The 16201-nt window shown below is 36.1% G+C and overlaps 1 protein-coding gene across 1 annotated transcript; it reads right to left on the reverse strand.

Moving 5' to 3' along the window:
• Positions 1-472: 472 nt before the first annotated feature.
• Positions 473-1387, reverse strand: LOC140522849 (olfactory receptor 13G1-like). The gene has a single exon (XM_072638071.1). The coding sequence runs from the start codon at positions 1385-1387 to the stop codon at positions 473-475; it is 915 nt and encodes a 304-aa protein (XP_072494172.1).
• Positions 1388-16201: the final 14814 nt, after the last annotated feature.

A 16201-nucleotide genomic window follows, 5' to 3' on the forward strand; every position in this document is an offset into this window, starting at 1 on the left:
ATAACATAATACCGGTACTAGCTACATGATACCATGCAGGTGCCAGATGGTGCTGGAAACCATAATGTAAAATAATAAAATAAATATGCCATCCATCATGTTTAATGTTCAACTGAATGCTCACCGTTCACTGTTTAAATATTCAATCACCACTTCCTAATCAAAGAATGTAAGTCACAAACAATGCTCCTGTTCTCAACATGTGTTGTAGCTTTCCTGAAATTTTCTTTGGATTCTAAGACATGTTGTACAGATTACCAAGAGAAAATAAATGGATAGTAGCATTGTTTCCTCATTTGAGCAAATAAATGTCTGTCAATATATGTGAAAGGCCCCTCATTGATAAGACAAGCATGTCACAACAGTATACCTGATATAATTAAAAAATTAGACATAAAGTGTTAAGTCAGAGCTAAGATGGATGATTTTTTAGACTAAATGACAAAGTTCTGCCTGGGGAAAAGAGTGAAATCTATTCCAACAGTTTCTGCAAAGCCCCTTTCACTTCTCTATTCCTGAAGGAATAAATAATTGGGTTGAACATAGGGATGATGACAGAGTAGAGGGCAGTGATGATTTTGTCCCTTTCCAAAGAGAGTTTGGAGGTTGGGCGGATGTAGGTATAAATTACAGTAGAATAATAGAGGGAAACCACAGTAAGGTGAGAAGAGCAAGTGGAAAAGGCTTTCTTCTTGCCTTCAGAGGAGCGAATCCTCAGAATTGTCCTAATAATACATCCATAAGAAACCAGGATAAGGGAACAACTCCCCACCCCAAATATCGCATCAGCACAGAAAGCTAGAGCTTCATTGAGACGGGTGTCAGAGCATGACAGCTTCAGTACAGGTGGCAGCTCACAGAAGAAATGGTCAATTACAAGGGATTTGCAGAAGGATAAGGGGACTGCCAAGCTGGTATGGACCGCTGAGTTGCTTATACCAATGGCCCAGATGCTTCCCGCCATCCCAAGACAGACATGACTACTCATGACCATTGGGTAATGGAGGGGATGACAGATAGCAGCATAACGGTCAAATGCCATGAGGGCCAAGAGGAGAGCCTCTGAGACTAAAGCCCATGTGAACATATACATCTGAGCCATACAGCCTGCAAATGAAATGGCAGTCTTCTGAGAAAAAAGGTTGACTAACATCTTGGGCACGATCGTAGATGTACATAAGAGGTCAATGACAGACAAGTTGCCCAGAAAGAAGTACATGGGTGTGTGAAGCTGTTGACTGGCATAGATGGTGAAGAAGATGAGAGAATTTCCCGCCACAGCAGTTATATAGATACACAGGAAGGACACTAACAAAAACAGGCGTAGCTCGGGGAGGCTGGAGATGCCTACCAGTATAAATTCTATTTCCATTGACTGGTTCTTCATCCCAATAAATTAAAGACTGGCCTTGAAAAGAAGTCAAAAGAATTATGAGCTAGATTCATTCTCTTTCATTTGATTCTGTTCAAGTCATTTCAATAAGCACTTTAATACTTCTTATTTTATTCTAGATCATAGGATGGCCTCTTAAAAATGTCGCCTTAGAGCCCTTATTTTACATCATTTTTTTTATCTCCCACATTTATTTATTAAGCCTATCATGAGGGCATTCTCTATGCACAGCACTGTTATGGGGCAATGGAGGTGTAGGAGGAAGGGGAATACCAAGGAATATATCTCATCTCTAAGACATATTTGAGGAGACAACACACTCATAGACAAAGTTATGCAGCAAGGAAAAATAAGATAATTAAATGCCTAAATGAATACTATAATAAAATATATTTACATAGTAAATTATAGTTACAAAATATTTTATCTATTCTGATTTTTCACAATAATCTTTTGAGGTAATTATTTCCATCGTACTGGTGAGAAAACTGACGTGTATAGACATTCATTGACCTTTCCAAATTCACACAACAAATCCATGTATTCAGGGGTCAGGGGGGGTTTGTTAATTTATTTTTATTCAAGTGCCTTCTACTTCACAATGCTGCAGAAAATGTTCAGTAGAGGAAGAGATTGGTGCATGCAGGGGATATTTAGAGTAAAGGGTATAGGGAAGAACTGAAACATGAACTGGACCTTGAATTAGGATTTGAAGAGCCAGAGAGGGGATCTATATGAATCAACACTTAGAGTCAGTATGAGAAAGGACTGTGAAGGACATTCAGGTTCAAAGATTATTAGGTGAAAGAGAAAAGCTAAAGAGTTTGAAGCATTGAACATGGATGAATATGAATACCAACTTGCATGTGGTAAGTAATCTATAAATAGGTTTTAAATAAATGAATCAGTGATTACATAAAATTTCTTAACTGGGAGTAGGAAATTCAGGTGTTCATCCTAGTCTAGGAATCAGCTATGTAATTTTAGGTGGACTACTTGTCTTCTCTTGTTTTCAGTTTCCTCATCTGTAAAATGGGGTTGGGGAGTATTAATTGATCTTATAAATCCCTTCCAGATCATTATATGACCTATCCTTACAAGACCTATTAAAATGTTTTCAGTTTTAAAAGCACGTTTAAAAGTCAATCTAATTTTTTTGGCCAGTAGGACTAATCAGTAGTATACAACTTATGATGACTGGACCTAGATTAGAGAAGTGAGTTGAAGACTCATATCCTTAGCTCTTTTAATGAGCATAAATATTACTCAGAGGCTGAATGAAGCAAAAGCATAATAAGATTATGGAAATCGCTACTACTACATTTTCTAGATTCTGATAGACTTATCTCACACAACTTGTGCACATTAGAAAATACAGAAGTTTTTATATTGTTGGGTATAGTTAACACTTTTACATTGTTGGTAATTTCATATTGAATTTTTTTTTAAATTTCTACATTTTAAATAAGAAATGGACAATTTGCATTACCTCTATAGAAAATGCATTTTAAGTGATTTTAAGATTGGGCCCTAAGACCCTTAAGGAAAAAAAAGAAACTGAAGTTACTTATTCCACATTACACTACGTGTTCTCTGAGTCTCAGATATCATTTCTGTAAGAGAGATCACATATGCTTAATAAAAATATTTACAGAATTACTAGGCAGATCAAAAGAAATAATCAGCATAAACTATTTTGTAAACAATAAAAAACCTACAATTTGAACAACTGTTGTCTACTATTATCACTTGTGGTACTTAACATTACTAGATAAAATGAATAAAATAGACTTTGGCACAAATTAAAGATAACTACTCACCTATGCCAAAGACTGTCACTTTTCTTTCTAAGTAGATTTTCTGGAAAAATAAGAAAGGATTTCAAGGTTGGCAAACTTCAAATTCTATACAGAAGGCAGCTATCATCATCATTTTCATCATTTGAAATGGATATCAGAAGGCGAGACACAAAGAAAACAATGTTGCTAAATTTAATACATTTTTTATAAAGCATGTAACAAAAGTTTACAGTGTTCCATATGTCTTTTTCTTTGTGTATTGCAATGCTTACATTTACTGGTAATAAAATTTATAATAAAAATAAAATTCAATTTTAATAAAGGGTGTCTAAACAGACACATCTATAGGTCCACATCATGAAAGGCTTTATTGGAGCAGTTGTTGCTCACTCTTAAGTTGAGCTTATTACATAGGCTAAAATTACAGCCGCAGACAGAATGCCATGGCATCTTCCTGGTTTTGAAGGCCTTTCCTCCTGCTGCTGTACAAGATGCTGCTACCTTTTGCCCACAGTCAGAGTGGTGGGAGACACAAATTTCCTATACTATTTATTCCAATCTCAAAGACTGCATCAGTATTTTTTCCTTATAGTTAATCTGAGTTCCTCACAGTACAATTGATTTCTATTGATTTCCTCTGTCCTTCTTAGAGATGGAGAAATAGTGAGCTGTAGCACTCAGAACTGCCCTGGTTTATAGTGGACTCTGTAAAAAATCACAGACTTCAACAATTGGGAGCAGCCTTGGAGTATCATTTAGTCAAGTTTCCTATATTCAGGCAAATAAATTTCTAACATCCTGGACAGAGGATTGTCTATCCTCTTCTTGAAGGTCTTCAGGGATCGAGATTTCACACCCTCCCTAGGGAGCCCATTATATTATTTTATCACTCTTACAGTCTTTCTTATTTCTAAATGATGTATGTGTGTTTTTAGCTTCTCATATATTCCTACATGTAACTTCTCTGAGCCTTAATTTCTTCTTCCATTAAATGGAGATAATCTCTAATGTGTCTATGTTACAGAAGACTCAAATGAGATCAGACGCTTATGAGATTTAAAACACGATATTAAACAGTCACAAACATTTATTAAGTACCTCCTGTATACCTGGCACTGAGGATAAAAATACAGAGAATGGAACAATCCCTATTCTGAAAGAGCTTACATTCAAGCAAGAGAAGTAACCAGTAAAGCACATACACACACACACTCACATACACATACATTATATATATATATATATACATATATATGTAATACATGTGTGGTTTGTGTGTGTATATATATGCATGTATATATACTTACTGTATATATAATGCTCTATGTATATACTTGCATATATACTCATAAAATGCTATTAGCATGTATACTCATATATATGCTTGCTGCTTATATAGTCATATATACACATACATACATATTTGTAATGTACACCTACATATGCAGAAAGGGATTCTAGAAGGTAGAGGTAAAGAAGAAATACATTCCAGGCAAGGGGAATAACTAGTTCAAAGGCAAAGAGATGAAAGTGTCATATTTGAAGAACAAAAGAAAGGCCAATGTAGGTGGGTTATAGTGTAGGAGACAGAGCAATATGCAACGACTGGAAATATAGGTTGGGTAAAAGTTGTGAAAGGCTTTAAAAACCTTTTTTTCCTAGAGGCAATAGAAAGACATTAGAATTTAATGAGCAGTAGAGTGGTATAAACAGATCTTCACTTAGGCAAGTATGTGCTAGTAAATGTTTAGCAACTGGCTAGCCACAAAAAAAAAAAAAAAAAAAAAAAAATGTATGCCAGACATTTTTAAATTTAAATTGAAACTGAATTAAGAATTTTTTGTATTATTTTATTAAATCTGGACAATCAACAACATAATAAATCAAGCCATGGTTTGTCGAGTTGTTTTTGTTTTTATTTCTGAAGTGTAAATGCTCATACTGAAAATTTAACATTTTGTGCTCCCCTAGCCAGGTCGAGATGACTCCAGCACTCCCATTTGGTAACAATGTGCAGGATGAACTAGAATATCGAAAAATGAGAAACCAATTAGGAGGCCATTGCAGTAATCCCAAACTAAAGTGGTTATTGTGTGACTAGAGAGAAGAGGTCAATTTCAAGAAATGTTATGGAGGTAGAAATGGCAAAATTTTACAATTTCTAGTTATTATTATAAGACCAAAGTCAAAAGAAAATCTCAGGATTTTTTTTAAATGAATCTTTTCAACTTGAGTGGTTTCTGCAAACCTATTTATCTTTGTCTGAGTCATACCTCCAAAGAGAGATTAGATATGAAATGACTCAAATAATGCACTGACACCTCTAGGGGAAGAAACTGATCAACTCGATTTAGTTGCTTTTCCTCCTTTCCCAAAGGGATGCCAATAGTTGGAACACTTTTCAACAAATGTTAAATGTTTATGAAATTACCAGAATACAAAGAAAACCACATCCTAGGAGATTTCATTTCATTGCTACAATACTAGGAAGGATGCTGAATGATTGTTGTTCATTCTGTACACACTCTCCCCCCCAAAAAAAGACAGGCACAGTTAAAGTCACTTTTATTTATAGTGAATCAAATGAAAAGCCCAAGAAACAGAGTTTCTGGGTTATTAATAATCACTTTATTAATTAGGCTAGAAAATAATCAATAAATTGATGATCAATGGCCTCTCTGAGAGATTCCATTTTGAGATTATTGAATGTTTAAACATCTTTGGAAAGAAGTTGTTTCTGAAGGTAGAAATCAACTCTGAGTCATTAAAATTAATGAGAGGGTGAACATATTAATATGGAGGTGGTCAAAGTCTTCAGCTGCTCCTGCTGAGGACATGGATTGATTAGATTCAGCTGCCTCCAGATATCTAGATAAAGAGATTCATCTTCATTCAGACCACTTAAATTGTTCAACAGGCCAAAATTCACCTAGATTAGATCCTTTTTACCATTTAATCAGAAATTAGCTCTCCCAGTTGGGTGGAGTGCCACCCAGGATTGAGAGCATCTCATTGTCAGCCCCATCCTTAAAAAGGACTGGGCTTTGAATAAGGAAGTACAATGAGAGGGGAAAAGACTTTGCTAATAGTTAACCTACCAATAATTGGTTATTAATCATCAAAAAGAGATATTTGGGTCCTGTATATTAAATTGGCTATAAATATAATAAGAAAATAATATTTTTTTTCTCAGTAATAAAAGAAATTACACCTGTGACAACATAGTGTAATATAAAGAGTAATGGTCTAGAAATCAAAAAACCTGGGACTTCCTGTGTTATATTAAGCAAGTCATTTAATCTCTCTGTCTTTCAGTGTTTTCATCTAACAGAAAGAGATAATGATACTTCCATACTAAGCTCACATTACTATTGTGAAGATCAATGTGATAATGCATGTTAAGTTTACTGTAAACCATAAAATATTATGTGAATGTTAATGGTTATTATTATTCTTATTGAAAATAGAAAACATAGAGGCCATTCACCATGAGATGAACAGCATTCTTCATGGATCATCCTCTCCACAACAATCTCTAATTGTTGATGTCCTCCAAAGTGCTGTCTTTTCTTTTTACTCTCTCTCTTTCCCCTTTCCCCAACTAATCCTTCCCATCTCCTTTCATCATTTTCCCTCCTTACTCTCTACTCTCTCATCTTCTCACTCCTCTCTCCTTTTCCTTCTCTCCTTGTCTATTTTATCATCTCAGTGTTCATCTATACACAGGTTATTCTCAAATTCTTTATTTCCAGTCTAACCCTCTCTCCTGAGCTCCCATCCCAAATTGCCAACTGCCTACTGAATATTTCAAACAGTATTTCCCAGACATTTCAAATTGAATATATCCAAAAATAAATTCTTTATGTTTCCTCAAAAGTACATCTTTGAGTTTCCCTCATTCTGTCAAGGGAAATACCACCCTTCCAATCTCCCAGGTTCAAGCATAAAATTTTCTGTTTGGTATTTAAAGCCATTCACAACCTGACCCCAAACTACGTGTCCTACCCACTCATTACTCCCCTCCAGAAATGTTGTGGTCCAGTCATATTGGCCTTTTCACTGTTCCTTATGACCAACACTGCATCTCCTGTCTCTATGCCTTTATCCTGGTTTTCCCAGTGCCTGAAATGAAGTTTCTGCTCAATTTTGTCTCTCAGAATAACAAGTTTCTTCAAGGTTCAAACCTAAAGTCAATTATTACATGAAGTCTTTCCTAATGCTCATCAGCTGCAAGTAACTTCCTCTAAAAATCACCTTTTACCTACTTTGTATATACCTACATGTAAACATATATATACATACATATATATGTATGTATATATATGTATGTATATGTATAAGGAGGAAGTATTCTTGGTTTTGTTTTTGTGTCTCTCATGTTTGCCGCATAGTAGGCACTTTTAAAAAATGCTTGTTGACTGATTGATTAAAATCATTCATTTGTATTCCAGATGGTGAATTATTACTATTGTATTTTTAAAAACTTTAACAAAACTGCATTTTAGAAAGGAGAATATCTTGTACCCATATCTTTTACAGACATATCTGAGAAAGGAAGGATAATAAAGAGCAAAGGATGATAGGTGCTAGTGAGGTTTTTTAAGCTCAGGGAAGTTAAGCACGTTTGTAGGACACAAGGAAGAAACAAGTAGATAGCAAAAGATTGAAGGTTGGAAAGAATTACTAGAATGATGGAAGGGGGGGGCATACACTGGAGAAGATGAGAAGGAGGGATCAAGGGTACAGGTAGAGGAGTTGTCCTTGGCCAGTAATAAAATTGCCTTTCATCAGAGATTGGAGTGAAGAAAGGTAGTGTCAGAGACATCAAATGAGAAAGGAACTCTCAACATATGGTCTTGATTTTTTCCATGAATTCTGAGGCAAAGTCCTCTTCTAAAAGGATGGAATAAAGAAGTGTTGTAAGAAGCTTGGACATAGAAGAGATCTGTAAGAGCAGCTGGAGTACAGAGAAAAGACAAGTGGAGAGGAAGGATTTCCGGTTGAAGTGAGGTTGCAGTTAAGATTAAGTTACATTTTATTCAGGACTTTGGGCGGCAAAGCCAAGATGGTAGAGAAAATATTCAGCTGAGTTCTCCCAAAATTCTCCTCTAGACAACGTTAAAATAATGATCAAATTGAATTCTGAAGTTGCAGAACTAACAAAAGGCAAGAGACATTCTTCCAGCTCAAGACAAAACAGGAAGTTGAAAACAGAGATTTGTGACACAGAGGAGGAGGTTGGCCTGGAGCACACATGTATAAAAACACCATTTGTGGGACTAGGTGGTGATGACAAAAAGTGCAACAGCTTCAGGAGCTAAACTAGAGGTGGTAAAATGATCTGGCAACTGATCAAAAAGAGATTACAGGCTACCCCTGTGCTAGCACTGTATGCAGGACCAAATACTATTTGGTAACCTCAATGCCTACACCCACTTCTGAGTCATATTTTAAGAAGACAGGAGCATTTTCAGTCAAGAGGAAGTGTAAGCTCCAAGGGGAAATTTCACGTCAGGTCCCAAGGGAGGGGGAACTCTGAAAAGCAGTACAGATTGATATCCCAAAGAATTCAGATTCTTAAAGCAAAAGTTAAATGAGTTAAATAAAGAAACAGACATTAAAACTATTCTTGTGGGGGACTTCAAATTTCACCATCTGAACTAGAAAAATCTGACCATATAATAAATAAGAGAGAAGTTAAGGAGATTAAAAGAACTTCAGAAAAGTTGGATACATTAAAGACCTCCAGAGAAAAATGAATGGAAATGAAAAGGAGCATATTTTTTTCTGTTGTACATAGAGAATTCACAGCACAAATCATATACTGGAATATAAAAACCTCACAACCAAGTGCAGAAAAGCAGACAAATGCATCCCTTTAAGATCATAATACAATAAAAGTTGTTTTCAATAAAGAGCCATGGAAACATAGATTAAAAATTAATTAAAATTAACTAGAAATTAAATAATCTAATCCTAAAAGATGAATGAGTCAAAGAACAAATCCTATAAACTATCAACAATTTTATTAAAGATAATGCCAATAATGAGACTATATACCAAAATTTATGGAATGCAACTAAAGTAATACTTGGGGGGAAATGTATATCTGTAAATGTAGAGAAATAAATAAAGTAGAGAAAGAGTAGATCAATAAATTGGGCACATAATATTTTTTTTAAATCTAGAAAAAAGTGAATAAAAATCTCCAATTAAACACCAGAGTGGAAATCCTGAAAATCCAAGGGAGCTTAATAAAATTGAAAGTGAGAAAAAAGATTGAACTAATAAATAAAATTATAAATTGGTTTTATAGATAAAGCATTGGCTAATTTGATTTTACTAAAAGAAGAAATCCAAAGTACCAGTATCAAAAATTAAAATGGTGACTTCAGCACCAATGAAGAAGAGATAAAAGCAATTATTAGGATGTATCTTGCCCAATTATATGCTAATAAACCTGACAATCTAAGTGAAATGGATGAATATTTACAAAAACAATATCTAAACTGCCCAAATTAACAGAGGAGGAAATACAATATTTAAATAATATTATCCTAGAAAAAGAAATTGATCAAGAGGTCAATGAACTATCTAAGAAAAAATACTCGGTTCCAGATGGATTCACAAGTGAATTCTAACAAACATTTAAATAACAATTAATTCCAATACTACAAAAACTATTTGGGAAAATAGGCAAAAAAGGAAGTTTTACCAAATTCCTTTTATGATACAAATATCATGTGGATACCTAAACCAAGGAGAGCAAAAGAGAGAAAGAAAACTAAAGATCAATTTCCTTAAAGAATAGCTATGCAAAATTTAGAAATAATCCTAGTAAGGAGGTTTCATCAATATATTGCAAATATCACAGACTGTGACCACATGTTGTTTATACCGTGAATGCAGGGCTGGTTCAACATTAGGAAGACTATCAGTAAAATTGACCATATCAATAACAAAATCATACGATTATCTCAATTGATGCAAAAAAAGATTTAGACCAAATAACACATTCCTATTTTTTAAAAAATAGCAGAAAGCATTGGACTCAATGGAGCTTTCCTTAATATGATAAATAATATCTCTCTAAAATCATCAGCAAGCATTACCTATAATGGGAATAAGCTAGAAGTCTTCCCAATAATATCAAGAGTGAAATAAGGATGTCTATATCATCAGTACTATCTAATATCATACTAGAAATGCTAGTTATAACAATCAGACAAGAAAAAGAAATTGAAGTAATCAGAATAGGCAACAAGGAAACAAACTATCACTTTGCAAATGATAGAATGGTGTACTTTGAAAATCAACTAAAAAACTAGTTGAAATAGTTAACAACTTTAGCAAAGTTGCAGGATGTAAAATAAACTTAAATAAACATTTCTACATATTACCAACAAATTCCAGCAACAAAAGCTAGAAAGACAAATGCCATTTAAAATAACTGCTAATAATATATAATACCTGCCAAGACAAACCCAGGAACTATTAAAAACATATTTACAAAACATTTTTCATGCAAACAAAGTCAGATCTAGATAGGTAAAAAGATAATAATTGTTCATAGGTAGACTAAGTCAATATAATAAAAATGACAATTCTACCTAAATTAATTTGCTTATTCAATCATACCAATCAACCTATATTTTACAGAGCTAAGGAAAAATAATAATAAAATTCATCTGGAAGAACAAAAGGGCAAGAATATCAAAGAAATAAATTTTAAAATATGAAGGAAAGTGGCATAGCAGTTCCAGATTTTAAATTATATTACAAAATGGTAATCATCAAAGCAACCTGGTACTGACTAGGAAACACAGTGGTGGATCAGTGGAATAGATAAGGTATAAAAGACACATTAGTAAATGGTCATAGTATTCTAGTATTTCATAAACCCAAAGATCCAGACTTTTAAGTTAAGAACTCACCATCTGATTAAAATTGCTAGAAAAATTGGAAAACAATTTGGCAGAATCTAGGCATGGACTAATATCTCCAACCATAGGTCAAGATAAAGTCTAAAATGGATACCTGATTTAGACATGAAAGGTGACATCCTAAGTAAGTTAGAAAAACATGGGAAAATGTACCTATCAGAACTATGGATGCGGAGAGACAAGAAGTAAAGAGGACTATGGGAAGTATAATAGATAATTTTGATTACATGAAATCATAAATCTTTTGAACAAACAAAAATAATAGAGACAGAACTAAAAGGAAAACAGGAAACTGGGAGGGAGAGATTTTTACAACAAATTTATCTGGTAAAGACCTCATTTCTTAAATCTATAAGAAAGTGAAAACCATTAATAAAATTGGAACACATTAATGCCCCTGTTGATGGAGCTGTGAACTAGTTCAACCATTCTGGAGAAAAACCTGGAATTACATTCAAAGAGTTATAAAACTGTGTGTATTCTTTCGTCTAACAGCACTACTACTAGGTCTGTATCCCAAAGAAATCAAAGAAAAGGAAAAAAAGACATATTTGTACAAAAATATGTACAGCAGTTGTTTGTTGTAGCAAAGAATTGGAAATCAAAGGGATGCCCATCAATTGGAGAAGGGCTGGACAAGTTGTGGGATATGATTGTGATAGAAAACTATTTTTCTATAAGAAATGATTAGCAAAGTGGTTTCAGAAAAACCTGGGAAGACATATATGAACTCATGAAAAGTGAAGTGAGCAGAATGAGGAAGACATTGCCCATAGTAAGAGCAAAGGTAGAGTGTGACAAAATTAGCTAATCTGACCAAGATAATTATTCAGGAAAATTCCAAAGAACCCATCATGAAAAAATGCTACCCACTTCCAGTGAGAAAATTGAACTCCAAATGCAAACTATACGGTTTTTTTCATTTTCTTCATTTTTATTGTTTTATTTTATTTGTGTTTTGTGACATGGCTAATATAGAAATAGATTTTGCATGGCTTCACATCATACTCAATAGCATATTGCCTTTCTTGTAATTGGGTGGAAAGCAGAGGAGAAGAACATTTCCTATACACATTCACCAAGATAAATGGCATGAAGGATAGGTAAAATGAAGGAGGGAGGTTGGCAGAAGAGAAGCCTAGAAGATCACAATAAAAATTCTAAGAAAGAAACAGAAAATAAAATCCATGGGCTTAAAAGTCCCTGTATAAATATCAAAATTTAGGTAATAAACAAGAAGAATTAGAGGTCATAATTCAAGAAGAAAACCTGACTTCATACGTATCACCAATTCTTTGTGTCATGAAATCCATGACTGGAATATCACTATCAAGGGGACTACTTGTAATGAGAGTTAAAAATCTTTCCTGCCCATTAATAGGCCTCAGGTGGGGCTATTAAGAAAAGCTTGATAAGGTTTTGTATGAAGGCCCGCACCTTTTGTTGATTGTTAATGAGGCACTGTGTCACAAGGGTCCTGCCCTCCTGCTCTGAAAAGTGTATGTATTCTCTGGGGTGAGATTTTGCTTTGGGGCTCAGATCATTGGAAGAGTATCTGATTAGAAAAGACAAGACTCTGGGGAGCCATTAAGAAGCCCCACAGATTTGAAAACCCAGATGCTGGTGATTGTCTCTCTGATAAAGATGTATGTGCTATGGTCAGACAGTTGGAAGCCCTGTCTGTTGGTCTTTCTGTTTGTAATTTCTGCTTGTAATTTCTGTTTGTATTTTCTCTGAAGTTCAAGGTCCTGAATTTTTCCCCTGAACTAAGTCAATAATATATGTACTTGATTAAAGTAAGATTGTTTACCTCTTTTAAGGTTGCTTTCCTTAGAAAAGCAAATCTAAGAATCTGTGCAACAGGCCCTCCTGTGTATGCCGGGATGCTTGCTGTTACACTACTTTATGTAACAGTGGCAGAAAAGCTAAAAAATACTGAAGTTTGGTAGGATAGGATTATAATTTAACTTATATTCATATAAGGAAATCCAAGAAACAAAAAACAAGAATGGTAAGAAGCATTTTTTTTAATTGTCAGGATCTTTTCTTTTATTTAAAATAAAGTCCATACAAAAGTGCTTCAGCTTATCTGTGCTGTTAGGCCACTTGTGTGAGGCTTCAGATGGTAGATAATCCAAAAAGGTTTGTCCCTTTGACTCTGGAGATTTTATTTGTATTTGGATCAGAATGTCTCCAGTTTGGGGGAAATTTACAACAATTTTTTTTCTATTTTATTAATTTATTTTTACTTCTCAACATTGATTTCCATCATATTTTGAGTTCCAAATTTTCTCCCCATCATTCACTTCCCCCCACCCCAGATGCCATGCAATCTGATTACTCCTTCCCCCAGTCTGTCCTTTCCATCACCCCCCATCTCTTTCTCCCTTACTTTCTTGTGGGGTGTAGGGTATGTTCAGGGAAGACCAGTACCTTTGGTATGATGGCTGCCAAGCCCTTTTGAGGGCTTTTTCCACCTTTGGTGTCCACCTGTTTCACCTAACTCTCTCATGTGACTCCAAGAAGCTGCAGCAAGCACAGCAGCCACATCCTAGTAAACTGTTTCAGCAGATGGGCCAAACTAGGTTGAGGGTAACCAAGGGTTCTCAAACCCATTGGTGAATTGGGGGGGGTGTATATCCCAAGCGTGTGAAGACTTCCTCTGGTGGAATGGGCAGATGAGAACAATTTGTTCTAATGACCACGAAGGCAGATGAAGCAGGTGATATGGAGCGCTTACAGCCAGGTTAGACACCAAAGACACCAAGGTCATCCACTGCATCCTGAGGCATCACCATCTGTCTTGACCCTGCCCTGCCACTGGACTATGATGACTCAGGAGGAGAGAGTAAGGCTGATGACTTTGTGCAACCCTGCCTCACTTAAATTCAATTTACCCACAAATAAAAAACATCACCCATACCTTTTCACTATTATGCCTCAAAGTCTTGTGGCAACAGGCAAGCGATGAAGCAGCAGGTGCAGATACACTGGGAGCTGTAGTCACGACCCTGCACACAGGCCGCCCGGGACATAGGGTCGTTTCTCACTGGAAGCAGCAGTGGGACTCAGCAGCCCCCTGGGTGTCTGAGCAGCCTTTTAAGGATAGTACTGCTCACCTCCTGGTGTGAGGAAGGGGGCTAGAAAAGGTGCTCTTAACATTGCCTGCTTACCCAACCCTGGCCTGATAACTGCAGTGGTTGGGGTATCCCACTATGCAGTCAAAACACAAAAAAAAATGTACAAAAACATCTGCAAAGATTATTCCACTCATCATGGGCACATGGATCATGTGAAAAATAATAGACAACACAAAAGCCCAAAAAACCTGAAAGTACTGCTCTTATTGCAAGAGAACTCAACACATATCACATCCAAATAGCAACCTTGAGTAAAACAAGGTTGGCAAATGAAGGCCAGCTTACTGAAGTTGGAGCTGGATACACCTTTTTCTGGAGGGGGTGCAGTGAAAGGGAGCACCATGAAGCTGGTCTGAGTTTACCAGCAAGCTGTTAAGCCTGCCAAAAGGAGTGAATGAAAGGCTCATGAAAATGCAATTGTCACTTGCAGGAAAACACCATGCCACCGTCATCAGTACCTATGCTCCCATCATGACAAACCTTGATGAAGTCAAAGAAAAATTTTTATGAAGACCTAGCGACCATTATCGTCAATGTGCCAAAAGAGGACAATCTTATAATTCTAGGTGACTTTAATGCTAGACTAGGCTCAGACTACCAGATTTGGCAGGGAGTCCTAGGGAGGAATGGAGTTGGAAACAGCAATAGCAATGGTCATTTACTGCTGAAGACTTGTGTATCACATGGCCTTCTCATCACCAACACTGTGTTCTGTTTACCTAAAAGCAAAAAAACTTCATGGATGCACCCTCATAGCAAAAACTGGCATCTAATAGATTATATGATTGTAAGGAGAAGAGACAGGCAATGTGTGAGAATTACAAAGGCAATGTGTGGTGCAGAGTGCTGGAATGATCATAGACATCCTTTCTAAGCTAAATATTCACATTCATCAAAAGCACTGCCCCCCCCCCAGGCAAAATGACTACCAGAAGCATTAATGTCAACAAATTAGAGCTCTTCTCTGAGTATGAACAGTTTGCTGCTGACTTAGAGGGAAAGTTGAGCCCACATACAGTTGGCCACAGTGGAATAGAAAAGGAGTGGGCAGCTTTCAGAGATTGGTGTACAGTACCGCATTTGTTCATCTGGGTCAGAACATTCACAAACATCAAGACTGGTTTGATGAAAATGATGGGGAAATTCAGAAGCTGCTAAATGAAAAATTGAACTCCAGAGGATTTACCAGCAGGATAGTTCATCCACCTCTAAGAGGGCAGCATTTAATTCCATCAAAAGCAAAGAGCAAGCAAAGCTTAGAGAGATGCAAGATTCCTAGCTCAGTAAGAAACCAGATGAAATTCAGTTTTATGCTGATAATAACAATCCAAAGCACTTTTATGATTCCCTGAAAGCACCAAAAACTTATGGTGCATTACAACTACTCAGTGCTGTTGGAGCCACATTAACTAGTGATAAGGACATGGTCCTAGAGAGATGGGCTGAACACTTCCATAGTGTTCTCAACAGACCATCATGAATCAATGCTGAGGCCATTGACTATTTACCTCAGGTTGAAGTCAATCTCTCTTTAGCTAAACTTCCAACTGAAGAAGAGGTTTTCAGGGCCATTAGGCTCCTCTCATGTGGCAAAGCACCTGGTACTGATTCTACTCCAGCTGAGATTTACAAGGAAGGGGGACCATTGCTCATACAAAAGCTGACTGAAATTTTCCAGGTTATATGGCAAGAGGAGGTTATCCCCCAGGAGTTCAAGGATGCCTCCATTGTCCATCTCTATAAGGTAAAGGGAATAGATTGTCTTGTGACAATAACAGGGTGATCTCTCTCTTAGTCATTGCTGGCAAAATTCTTGCTAGAGTCCTCCTTAATAGGCTGATCCTTTACCTGGAAGATGGGCATATACCTGAGAGCCAGTGTGGCTTCAGAAAGGGCCTAGGAACAGTCGATATGGTGTTTGCTACC

The sequence above is a fragment of the Notamacropus eugenii genome, chromosome 2, assembly GCF_028372415.1.
Source record: "Notamacropus eugenii isolate mMacEug1 chromosome 2, mMacEug1.pri_v2, whole genome shotgun sequence".
NCBI lineage: Eukaryota > Metazoa > Chordata > Mammalia > Diprotodontia > Macropodidae > Notamacropus > Notamacropus eugenii.

Bases quoted from the DNA above. Each gene is read 5' to 3' on its own strand.
- LOC140522849 (XM_072638071.1), bottom strand. From the start codon at position 1,387: ATGAAGAACCAGTCAATGGAAATAGAATTTATACTGGTAGGCATCTCC.